Source organism: Chiloscyllium plagiosum, chromosome 29 (genome assembly GCF_004010195.1).
Source record: "Chiloscyllium plagiosum isolate BGI_BamShark_2017 chromosome 29, ASM401019v2, whole genome shotgun sequence".
NCBI classification, from domain to species: domain Eukaryota; kingdom Metazoa; phylum Chordata; class Chondrichthyes; order Orectolobiformes; family Hemiscylliidae; genus Chiloscyllium; species Chiloscyllium plagiosum.
The window spans coordinates 44,164,799-44,177,838 of NC_057738.1; the positions used below are offsets into that span (position 1 = coordinate 44,164,799).

The 13,040-nt window shown below is 39.8% G+C and overlaps 1 protein-coding gene across 7 annotated transcripts in view; it reads left to right on the top strand.

Moving 5' to 3' along the window:
• The window catches only part of LOC122564562 (cadherin-12-like), a 584,392-nt gene that overhangs the window by 417,681 nt on the left and 153,671 nt on the right, over positions 1-13,040 (top strand). For all 7 annotated transcript variants that reach the window (XM_043719639.1, XM_043719638.1, XM_043719640.1 and 4 more), the window contains one exon: positions 3,176-3,343. In XM_043719639.1, coding sequence (XP_043575574.1) covers positions 3,176-3,343 — 168 coding nt within the window. The remainder of the gene's footprint in view (positions 1-3,175; positions 3,344-13,040) is intronic.

Sequence of the window (13,040 nt, forward strand, 5' to 3'; positions counted from 1 at the left end):
TTATCTTAGCCTGCTTGGCACACCTTCCTCATTCCTGAAGAAGGGCTTATGCCCGAAACATCGATTCTCCTGATCCTTGGATGCTGCCTGATCTGCTACGCTTTTCCAGCAATACATTTTTCAGCTCTGATTTCCAGCATCTGCAGTCCTCACTTTCTACTTATTGCATTCCCAACGCCCCTCCCCCAAGTCCCTCCTCCCTACCTTTTATCTTAGCCTGCTTGGCACACCTTCCTCATTCCTGAAGAAGGGCTTATGCCCGAAACATCGATTCTCCTGCTCCTTTGATGCTGCCTGACCTGCTGCGCTTTTCCAGCAACACATTTTTCAGCTCTGATCTCCAGCATCTGCAGTCCTCACTTCCTCCATTTACTAATGAGCAAATGTGACTAACTAGTGATGGTCAGACTTAGGTAAAGCATAAATATAAGTTTTTACAGTGAGTCGGTTTATATTGCATCACACATATCATTTTAAAATTCTCATACTTACTCAAATACCTCAAGAACTTTAAGTCTCTCCCTATCCCTACAACTTCCTCCAGCCTCAGAGATCTCAGTGTACCTCTAATTCTGCCTCTTGCAAATACCCCATGCCTCAGTGGACTGAGTCATTGGGGGAATCTTCTGCCCCCAGTGAGGATTGTGAATGTGGATGTGGGAACAGCATTTAATTAAGGAAGAGTGGTGCCATTTCCAAGGCTTCTTGTTCCCACTGGAATTAGTTTCCTGGTGGAAAGGTTCATGGTCAAACTTCCCACGTAGCCATCAACTGGGGTCCTTAAGTCACCAATCATGGAGCACTGAAGGGAGCTCACCCAGCATCACAGCAGACGGACTGGTTGTGAAGTGAGATGCCCTGACTGTTCATCCTCCATGGCCAGCTCCTCACCTCAGGGTAGGTTTTAAGGTAATTAAGGACAATCAGTTCCAGGTGGACATATTGAGATAGGTCAAGTGATGCCAGTGAGAGTCTAGATTAGAGTGGTGCTGGAAAAGCACAGCAGGTCAGGCAGCATCCGAGAAGCAGAAAAATCGACGTTTCAGGCAAAAGCCCTTCATCAGGAATAGAGGCAGGTACCTGCAGAGTGGAAAGATATCTCTCTGCTCTGCAGGCACCCTGCCTCTATTCCTGATGAAGGGCTTTTGCCCAAAACATCGATTTTCCTGCTTCTCAGATGCTGCCTGACCTGCTGTGCTTTTCCAGCACCACTCTAATCTAGACTCTGGTTTCCAGCATCTGCAGTCCTTGTTTTTACCTTGATACCAGTGAGAGCCAATCCTGCCTTTGCACCCAACATCTCTACCTGCTCTTTCCACATGATCCCCAAACCCAAGAGAGCCACACCCCTCCACCTCTTGGGAATGTCCTCTGCAATCCTGGGACACCAGGGGCTGCTCTTCCACCACCAGGCCCAAGGCCTACTTCCTGGTACTACAGAGTGAGGTACTCTCATTTGCCAATACTCTAAGTGGGTGGGATCTCCACCTGCTGGGGACTTCAATCAAACAAAGGCCTGTACTGCCTGATTGGCATATGCTTTGGTGGAGCTTCCCAGAGGAGGCAGGGTCAGAATCTACCTAGCTCTGTTGGCAAGACCCCCAACAGCTCAGCATGATTCTGCTCTGAGACTCTGGAATTCTCTCCCTAATCCTTTACATCCATCCACCTCTTTATCCTTCTTCAAGAGACTCCTTAAAACTGAGCTCTTTGACTGACCTTTTGATTCTTATATGATGTGATCATAGAAGATGCCCTTTGGCACATCATGTCGGTACTACCAAAAATACACTCCTGCCTACGCTTGTCCAACTTGCATACATTAGGCTCATTGCCTTGAATGTTAAGATATTTCAAGTCATTATCCAAGTATTTTTTCAAGGTTGTGAGGTTTCCCGCCTCAACTACCCTCCCAGGAAATGCATTTCAGACCCTCACTACCTTTTAGGTGAAACAAAATTACCTCAAATCCCCTCTAAACCTCCAGCCTTTCACTTTAAAAGTGTGCCCCCTTGATCTTGACCCTTTGACCAAGTGAAACAGCTGCTTCCTATCCACCCTGTCCATGCTCCTCACGATCTTATCCACCTCCAACAGGTCCTCACTCAACTTTCTCTACTCCAAAGAAAACAACATGAGCTTATCCAGGCTCTCTTCATCACTAAAGTGCCCCATCCCAGACAATGACAAATTCTGTTTGATAACTTTATTTATGAAGTGCTGTGGGGCTTGTTATGCTGTTAAAGGTGCTGCATGAATGCAGATGTTGGTGCTTTAAAGGCAGTCAAACAAAACAAAGTTGAACGACAAAAGCAGCATTGAAATCACAACCTCTTCCAAATTTCAGAATGATGACCAATTGGTCCATCCCATCACTCACCTGAACATCAATGTGGAGGTGCCAGTTTTGGACGGGGGTGGACAAAGTCAGAAGTCACAAGCCACCAGGTTATAGTCCAACAGGTTTATTTGAAATCACAAGCTTTCTGAGTGCTGCTCCTTCGTCAGGTGCACAGAAAAAAGGCACACTGACACAGAGTTTATAGGCAGAGAGATCAAAGGATCATACAGTTAGTGTAAGTGGAGTGAACAAACCTAAGATAACTGATAGAGAACTTTGTTAGAAAGGAGATGCAAGTTTCAATTGATTAATATACAAATTCAGAATCTGTTTCAAGTCACTGTCCCAAGATAATTAAAGGTTTTATCATTGTCTGCCTAACTTTCCAAAATCAATCAGGAAGAGATACAAAAGGTGACATCTCAGGTCAGACACTGAATTGTAGGCGTGAGGCCTCATTCAGAATCTGTCTCTGAGTTTGATGTCAGGCTGGTCTTGTTCCAAAAGCAGGAATTTAAAAAATGCCACACTGACTGTGACGATAAATTGTGTAACAAAATAAAATGTATCTGCAAATAAGCAAACATCTTGGATGAAATTATTCATCCTAGTGTGTGTGCGTGATGCGTGTGTCCTTGAGAGAGCATGTATGAGTGTGAGAGAGTATATGCATTGGAATTGCTTCCAACTGAATATCTATAAAGTGGGGTAAGTGCCAACTTGCAATGAAAGGCAAATGTGAGAGTCTGCCACATGTGCGTATTAATTGTAGTATTAATTACATAAGCAAATTCATGATAAATATTTGATTTTGTCTCTGCATTCCATGTTTAGGTGTCATAAGAACCGCTTTATCAAACATGGACCGAGAAGTGAAAGAAGAATACCAAGTTATCATTCAGGCCAAAGACATGGGTGGTCAAATGGGAGGCTTAGCAGGGACAACAATGGTCAATATCACTCTCACTGATGTTAATGACAATCCACCAAGGTTCGCCAAAAGTAAGTATTCCTTCTGATTTCTTCCATCACTTCACAAAGCACACAAAACCCTTTGACCCATAATCTACACTTCAGTGATGTAGAAAATTGAATGAAATAATCAAACCTTTGGCTGCGGTGAATCTTTTCCAAGTCTGTGTTAGTCTTGGGTTAATGTGTGAGCAGCTTGTTCACCCATAAAGCTGGTTATCAGGTTTTGCTTTCTGTGCCATTGTCTGTTCATTTCTGACGAATCCCCCCACTGACGAACTGCTCCCCCAGCTGAAGATAAATGGGTTGGAAACGTGTTCCGGGAGTTCACACTGCAGCAGGAAAACTGAGAGAAGATGCTTGAGTGCAATGACAATGTGATGGATCCATGTGAAGACAACACATTTAGTCATGAAGAGTTACTCAGCTAACTCCCAGCAATTTGCATTGCCTTTTACTGCACAGATTCAGGCATTTGTAAAATGCAAACAAATAGAAAAATTGACATTTCTTACACACTTATTGCATCACTGTATTTTTTTGACATACAGTGTGTTTGTAGGAAAATTGGGTTAGCTAAGGGCCTCCTAAGGCACCTCACATCTCTGTTTACATACATTTGTGGATGAGACCTGTAGTATGAATTATTGTGGTTCAACGGCATTGATCAAACACTGATTTAAAGTGTGGTGTTGCCATTTTGAGGCTCCATGTTCCAGCAATTATTGTCTAAATCTTTCACAGCTTCACACTTGGTTAATGCCATTTGAAAGGATCATCACATACTGGGTGAATCTCTCTGATGGCTGTTCCTAACATCAGTCATGCTTTGGAAATTTACCCTCATACCTTTTGGAAGTTTCAAGATGTACAGCGAGTGATCTGTCCAGTGTCGAAATACTGTTTTGATTGTTTCAAGTTTTCTGCCCTAGTTATGTCCAGGGACAGGGAAGGATATGGAACATATATCCTGTAGTGGAATTTAAATGCAATTAATAAACTCAGAATTAGCATCTAGTCTCATTGATGGTGACTGTGAAAGCAATTGATTGTTCTGAAAGAACCCATCAGGTTCAGTAAACCTTTAAGGAAGGAAATCAGCCATCCTTACCTTGTCTGGCCGATTCATAACTGTACACCCACAGAAATGTGATTAACTCTCAACAGCTCAGTGAAATGGCCAAGAGAGGCAATTAATTCAAGAAAAATAGCAATAGTGCATATGATGAAAGGTGTGTATTTATAATGTATATGCATTTATATATTTTTTAGTTTTATATTTTAAACCACTGGCATATGGGGTTGGAAATGGGTGAAGGGATTTAATAATTAACTAGGTCAGCTTTTTGGAACCTTTATTTTAAGTCAGCTTGTGTCAAAGAGAAAACTGTTTATATTGTGGAGTTTTATGACAGGGAGAGTGGACATTAAAATGTATTAGCTTGCTTTAATGTTCAGAATAATCAATGATGGATTTTTGGTTTAAAAAATCAGAGATGGAAAGCCTTTTGAGTTCAGTTGACTGAGCTCAAACATAGTTTCTCCCAGAAAAAGGAGATGGTTCTCAGTGTAGTTAAGTTTTGAGTTATCTCAGCCTAAGGGTTATGGTTTGTAAAAAACCGTTAGGCCAAGAGCGTTTGGCCAGAACTCTGCAGATTATTAAAGGACTGAAGAATTCTAAGCTTTCAGATGTGTGAGTGTTCAAGAAGAAAAAATCACATCTCCCAGGAACAGAACTAAGAAGAAACAGTTCAGTCAATCTACAACAACCAGCACAGAGAATGCTGGAGAAACTCAGCAGGCCTGACAGCATCTGTGGAGAGAGAAACAGAGTTAACAATTCCAGTCCTGTTCTTCAGAAGAGTCAGCATTTATAGACTCTCTCTAGTTGCCCTTGAGAAAGTGATGGTGAACTGCCTTCTTGAACTGCTGTAGGTAGACTCATGATGCCAATAGTGAGGGAGTTCTATTTGATAGTTTAGAATGTACGGAGATATCTTGGTTTCTTTATCCTTTTTTAGAGTGATAAATTTCTTTTGTTTTATTTGCAACACCAAATCTATAGTCTGACATGCTTATGTTTCAGTGAAAGGTCACTGCACTAAATGAAAAATAAAACCGAATGTAGATATCATTGTGGTATTTGATGTATCCAGCAGTAACATCAAGTGGAATTATACCAGGCAACAACTACTGGTCTTAGCAGTGATATTCACACTCCACTGAAGAATAAAAAATAAAGTGATTGTAAGAATGCTGCATTACCCTACAATCCCCTTTGGAACTGGTCTCCCTGAGCATCATTGTGCTGAGGTTGCATAACAGAGTTAGTGCTTCTGCTGTTGGACTCAGATGTCAGCTGTTAGTGCACTCACTAACCTTAATCACTCACTTCAATCCCATGAATGTCTTCCAGCACTGGGCATTGGTCAGTTAGTTGCACTCTTGACAGTTATCCCCACATTATTTATTTTACTGCCAACTCAATGTGTATTTGGATAACCTCCTGCTCAACTAACGATACTCCATGAAGAGTCATAGAGATCTACAACGTAGACAAAGGCCCTTTTGCCCATCATATCTATGCTGGTTAGAAATATCTATCTCTGTTCATTTCCATCATCTCCTTCAGCAAGACCTATAATACATATCTAAAAATTCAGGAAGTCTTCCCTTTCCCTTAATGGGTGACTGACCTTTCCTTCCCAGATCAGATTCTGTTCCACAGTACTCTCATCACCTGCCACAGTCTTTAAGAGATGGACACCAGCTTCACAAAGAATGAGTTACCGACAACACTCCCCCGTTCCCTTACCAATGTGCGTCGCCAATGAAGACTGCAGGGAAGCCTGGCAGAAAAGACAGAGCAATATAATTTGCAAACAGGAAGTTGGCATGCAGCCTGGTTACCACTCAATAGGAACTGAGTAATTGTACATCACAAACTCTGTGCCCATTTCAGAGATGAACCAACATAAGCTTTGTGGAGATTTTGGCTTTGTCCGTGCTCCATCAATAGGAAGCTGCTAGTAAGTTGGAAAAAATGGCTGCAAATATTTGTGGATTCATGCTTTCCCTAATGTCCTAAGTTAAATTGGGATAAATCCTAAACCCCAGTTGCAATCTTCCTGATCCCTAAAGATCAATGATACACTCAAAAAAGCTATATGTGTAGACTCTGATAATAGCTAGTGTCTAAATTCTCCATTCTTTGTAGACATAAAGACTCCTCGGGTGATAATTTTGTCTGCATTATTTATTCTAATAACTTACCTTGAATCTTCGAAAGGTTTTGTTGTTTAATGCTCTTCACATCTACAATAAGAAACTGGACTTTGATAAATGTGGAATCAGAGGCGGATTACCTACCACGCACTTTGAGCAACCTTTTAGGGCTGGTAGTGAGGTAGTGCCCTTGGATCGATGTGTCACTTCTCACCTCTGAGTGCCTGGGGCCATTACCCAAGTCTCAACTCTCATTTCCACGCAACTAAGGCGCTCCATGATTAATAAAAATCCTTTTAAGCAATCAAGAGTGAATCATTAGAATAAATAATGCAAAATTGTCTTTCAAGGAACCTTTGCATTACCAGATGATAGCAAATTTGCGCACTGGTTATAAACAGCTTTTGCTCATGGCTTATCTGTCATTTACACTGATATTTACAGATCAAGATTTTTCCAAGTGTGGTCTATTATTTAAGTTGGTGTAACTGAGGAAATCAGGGAGAGCAGTGGATACGCTACACTTACAAGGTAGTGAAGGCAATAAGTATCAACAAAGGTACTAGTTCCCAATCTGCACTTTGCATTTGTGCGTCTATTACGTTATTCACGTACTTATTGTTGACATCACTGGCAAGCCTGACATTTGTTGCCTTTGGTTGTAATTTTTTGAGATCACTTTGCAGGGCAGTTGGGAGTCAGCCATTACTCCGGGCCCAGAGAACATAAGTGAAATGAATACTGGGTCAAGATGGCAGATTCCTAAATGAGGACAATGAATGGAATGAGTTTTTAATGACAATCCAATAGTATTGATGGTCACCATGACTGATACTCACATTTTACTGCAATTTTATTAAATTGCAGTCTTGCTATGATGGTATCTGAATGTATGTCTGCTGATCATGAGTGAGGTCTCCATGTTCCTTGTCCTGCAACAGACTCAGGGAATGGGGATTTCAGGGCAAGGCAAGATATAATTAGGACAGTGGGGTCAAAAACTTAACCCTGGTGAAAGTAAGATGTTGAAGTTGTAATTGTTCCGTTTTGTTTGTTCGAGTGGGTGGATTGGATGTCGGTGGTGAGTGTAAATTGTGGTGGGCAAATTTGAAAGCTATACCAATCAAGCGTGGGCCGTGACCCAGAGAACATCACATCAGACAGGGGCAGAAGCTCGTTTGAACTCATAAGGTGCAATGATACAGATAAAGGGCAAGGGAGTCATGGGTAGTAGTCATGTCACTGGACTGGTAATCCAGAAGCAAAGACCAATGTTCACAGGACATAGGTGCAAATCTCATTGCACTGTTGAAATTTGAAATGGATAGAAGAGAAATCTGAAGTTAAAATAGCTGGCCTGGTGGCAGTTTATGCAGTCATGAAAACCCATCTGAACTCTTCTTCTGGTGCAGTGGCAGTGTCCCTATATCTGGGCCAGGAGACCTGGATTCAAATCCCACCTGCTCCTGGTGTGTATCTCTGAACAGATTGATTCAGAAAAGCTAAAAAATAATCTGTTCACTGAAGTTCTCTCAGGAAGGAAACTTTCTATCCTTACCTGATCTGGCACACAGCTAACTCCAGATCTACAGCAATATCATTTGCTTTGTTTTATTCATGCACAGGATCTGGGCATCACTAACTAGGTCAGCATTTTTTGCACATTCCTTATTGCTCAAACAGCAGTTAAGCGTCAACCCCAATGTTGTGGGTCTAGGGTCACATGTATGCCAGATCAAGTAAGATGACAGTTTTCTTCTTGCCCAAAGGGCATCGATGACCAGATGGGTTTTTCCTCAAATAATGGACAACAATTTCATGGTCATCATTAAACTCTTAATTCCCAATACTTTTTATTGATTTGAAATTCCACCACCTGCTCTGGTGTGATTTGAACCCAGGTCCCCAGGTAATAACTGAGGTCTCTGGATTAATAGTCTGATTTTAAATCACTAATACCCTATCACTTCCCCTGTGATCACTCTTAACTGCCTTCTGAAATGGCCTTAGAAAACCACTCTGTTCAAGGCAAAAATGATGGGCCACAGATGTTGGGCACAGCAAAGATGCTGACATCCCACTAGTGAAGCAAAGAAAACACATTTCTACGTCGAAGCACAAAGAGATATGGTTGTATAGCCAATCCTGGTTGCATAGCCAATGGTTGTATAGGATAGCTATCATACCTGAGTAATTACATGAATGGATGCTTTAAGGAAAGGGACAAGTGAAAATAAAGAAAACTAGGGGAGAAATATGAGAAAGAATTTACTCCCAGTGAGCTCACCAATAAACATGGGAATTGACCAGGCTCAGAAACTGGCACTGAAATGTTTAAAAATTGAGCAAATAACTACAAATGAAAAGTTAATAATGGCAATGAATTTGAGAAAATCTCCTGTTCCATTTAAGTGAACATGAAAAATTACATTGGAGAATATTCTCCATAATATTTCAAGATGGGATTCCTCATTTGTAATTTATGCACCAGCCATGTAAATAGCCCATGAAGAGAGGAAGTGTTTTAACTAACTGGAGAGAACATTATACAGAAGTTATAGTTAATGTGGAAACTTTCATCTACCTATTGTTTGGATGATTGATTTATTTTCCGTAATTGGACTGGATTGTAATTACCTTTAGCCTCTGGTGAACAGAGCAAGATTTTTTAAAAGTCTTGATTTTTACTCAAGAATTACAAAAAAAAAATGCAATAGTGATTTCCCATGTGGACTGAGTTAGAATAATGTTAAGCTTGAACTATTTTATCCTTATCATAAATATATTTCACTTCAAGGGAAAAGTACGAGAGCAAGTGAATAAGTTCAATAAGAGATAAGACATTATAGAGTCATAGAGTCATAGAGTCATACACTATTGAAACAGACTCTTCAGTCCAATCAGTCCATGCCAACCATAACCATTGATTATTTGAGGAATTATAGATCAAAAATGTGCTGTCAATTACTGATAATGACAATAGCATTTATTATTTAAGCATGAATGGTACAGCAACTATTGACCTACCTGTGGACCCATGACATTAACATAGTTGTCACAGTTCCATTTTCTGTCAGTGATGATCTCCAAGATATTGAAAATGGCTGGACTCAGAATTTATCTTGAGAAATTCTTGCGGTGAGATAAGGAGATGAATGGCTTTCCTTGTGCTAGCTTTAGCTCGAATCAGTGAGGAACGTTCCTCTATCCTTCATCATTATCATGTTGTTGGGACCACTTTGTGCCAAACTTGGCCACATGCTGATGTGAGGTCAATGTCAATTGCTCACCTGGAAGCCATTGCTTGTTCTCATGCTTTGACCAAGGTGAAAATGTGGTCAGGAGTTGGATAAAACCCAACTGAGCATCAGGAAGTTATGAGGGAACAAGTGAAATTTGATAGCATCTTTGATGACATCATCTATCACTTTCTTATATTTGGGAGTAGGAGGATTGATCCACAATTAGCTGGAGTGAATTTGTGCTGCTTGGTGTAGGCAGTTGCAAAAATGTTATATTAAAAAGAGGAGACCTTATTTAATAACACATAATTCATATTTTATTATTGGCATGAAAACCAAGTTCAGTTTCAATTATAGTATAAATAATGAATGTAGCAGCAGAGGAAATCCAGTATTTGCTTCCCCAAAACGTCTTGGTTTAATGCAGGCCTACATTTTTAAACTTTATTTAGTACATATCCTACTACTACATATTAGGGGTGGCACAGTAGCTACTTCACAGTGCTAGGGAGCTGGGTTCAATTCCCCATTGGGTGACTGTCTGTGTGGAATTTGCATGTTGTCTGCATGGGTTTCCTCCCATAATCCAAAGATGTGTAGGTTAGGTGAATTGGCTATGCTAAATAGTGTTAGGTGCATTAATTAGGGGGAATGGGTCTGCATAGGTTACTCTTCAGAGGGTTGGCGTGGACTTGTTGGGCCAAAGAGCCTGTTTCCATAATGTAGGTAATCTAATCTAATATTCTATCTCCCCTAACAAAACCAATCACTAAAATTACTTTGAATATTGAACCTTTTAAATGTTATGTTGATTAATTCATGGCAGTGCTCCTCTTCACATGCAGTTTGATTGTGATGATTGCAGTTTGATACAGAACAGCAGGTTTGTTAGAAATCTCCTGCTGCGTAATATATACTTTATCTTGCTGCTGTACCTGTTACAATACAGCTCTTAGGCTAATACCAGTCAACTGATTTCCAAAGAAAAAATACAGTTCTTTTGTAACTACCTGTAATGGGTCACTTCATTAACAGATGTATTGTTGGATAGAATGGAAGATTTGCCGAATAGTTAGTGCTTGACACAGGCAAAATGCATTTAACTCAATTTGATGTTTGAAACTTCAAGCTTATATCAATTCTAAATTAAACAATTGATATTTAACTAATTTGGGTACAGATGACTGATTAGATGGATTTATTTTGATCACCTGATCATGATATTGCCATTAATGATCTGTGCATTAGAGGTAGGGGTCATGCAGGGCAGTAGTACTGTCCCTACTTCTGAACTACGAGGCCTGCGTTCAAATCCCAACAGTGGGTATTAATGTCTCGGAACAGTTTGATTAGAAAATATCAGTGGACAGGCTGACCAATTGATGGATCATTTATATCTTACACAGAGCATTTGGATTTAATGCATTTTCCTCCATAATGATTATTCAGTCCATTTGGCATTTGTGATTTGTAATACTGTACATTCTTTCACTGCATGAATAATGCTCTGGTATTTTATACCTATACATCCTTTTTAATGTCTCTAACTTGACTTGTAATAATTACTTGAGGAGACAAATTTTGAACATTTTCAATGGGTTTCTGACTTTTAAAGATATCTGTCAAAGTAACTTTGGACTTCTGGTTTGGGATTTCACTGCGGCTAATTCATAATATGATGGTACAAATTCAGATCAGAAGTATAGAAGGTACAGTCAGTTCTGATATAATGCAATAATTCTGTTCAAGTCCAATCTTGTATTATAAGAAAATGGTGTAATAACTGCACTATTTAAACCAATGGGGTCAGGATCATGTTAAAATCAATTCAGGGAAGGAAAGTTCACGTTCTACAAATAACGGTCAAAATTCTTCAATCACATTAAAGAGAAGTTGCATTGAAGAAACACGCGTTATCGCAGAACCGATTATGTTTACTGGTTGTGGTGAAATTTAGTTCGTAATGTTTTGGTAAATCTATCCTGAGTGAAGTAAGTTCTCCCCCTTCCATTTCTCTGGACATGACTCATTTAACTACTTAATCATAACTCCCTGTACAATTTAATTCAATATTGCAGAGAGGAAATAAAGAATATTTTACTTGAGGTGAAATTTGAAGGGAGACAGACACTTAATGGTAAGTAGAAGGTAAAAACCTTCAGAGTCATATTGGCAAGTCTTATTGAGACTAACAGGGCAAAGAGGGAAAAGACATGACAGGGAAGCCCATTAGATTAGATTAGATTACTTACAGTGTGGAAACAGGCCCTTCGGCCCAACAAGTCCACACTGACCCGCCGAAGCGCAACCCACCCATTTACCCCTTTACCTAACACTACGAGCAATTTAGCATGGCCAATTTATGGAACCATGGATGGAATCTGTCAGTAGGTAATGGATAGGATGTGGGCCTAATGTTGCTCAGTTTGAAGGAATGCTTGGGTAGTCGATGGAGATAATGGTAGGAAGATAAGTTAGTGGCTGGCAATTAAAGACATTGATTTCAACCTTCACTGCATTGGCATAAACTCGATTTGGAGATGCCGGTGTTGGACTATAACCTGGTGTTGTGTAATTTTTAACTTGGCATAAACTGTGGCTCTTATGCTGTCTGTCCCAATTGAGTACAGTAACTGCAGAGAAAAATACGGGCAAATTCTGAACACAACTAATAATAGTGTCACTGGAAATAAAAGTGGAATTCTGCAGTTGCTGAAAATCTGAAACAAAACAAAACAGCAGATCTGGCGACGTCTGTGGCGAAAGAAACAGAGTTAACACTTAGAATCTGAAATGGAAATAGTCATACTGAACTTGAAACGTTAACACTGTTTCTTTCTTTAACGATGCTGCCAGACCTGCTGAGTTTCTCCAGCATTCTCTGCTTTCATTTCCTTGAAAGTTACAATGAGGGATTGGGAAAAATCAAAGGAAATCTTACACCATTGTTCCAAAAGATTAGAGTTAACTAGAATTGCACAAAATATCCCCTTTACAAAGGTATGTGGACGGGCCCTGAATAATCCACATATCTCAGTGTATGTTCACTAATATTTAATCATTAATAAAATTTATTTAATTTATTTAAACCTTAAGCAATTTTCCCGCTGGTTTATGATTACTTGGATTGCTGTTTTCTTATTTTTGAGATATAATATTTTCCACCCATCAATCTCTTTGTTCATTCTTTTTTTATAAACCAGCTTCTTAGTTTTGAACCAAAATTTCTATTCTTGAAATAATTGCTCACTTTTTGTGAC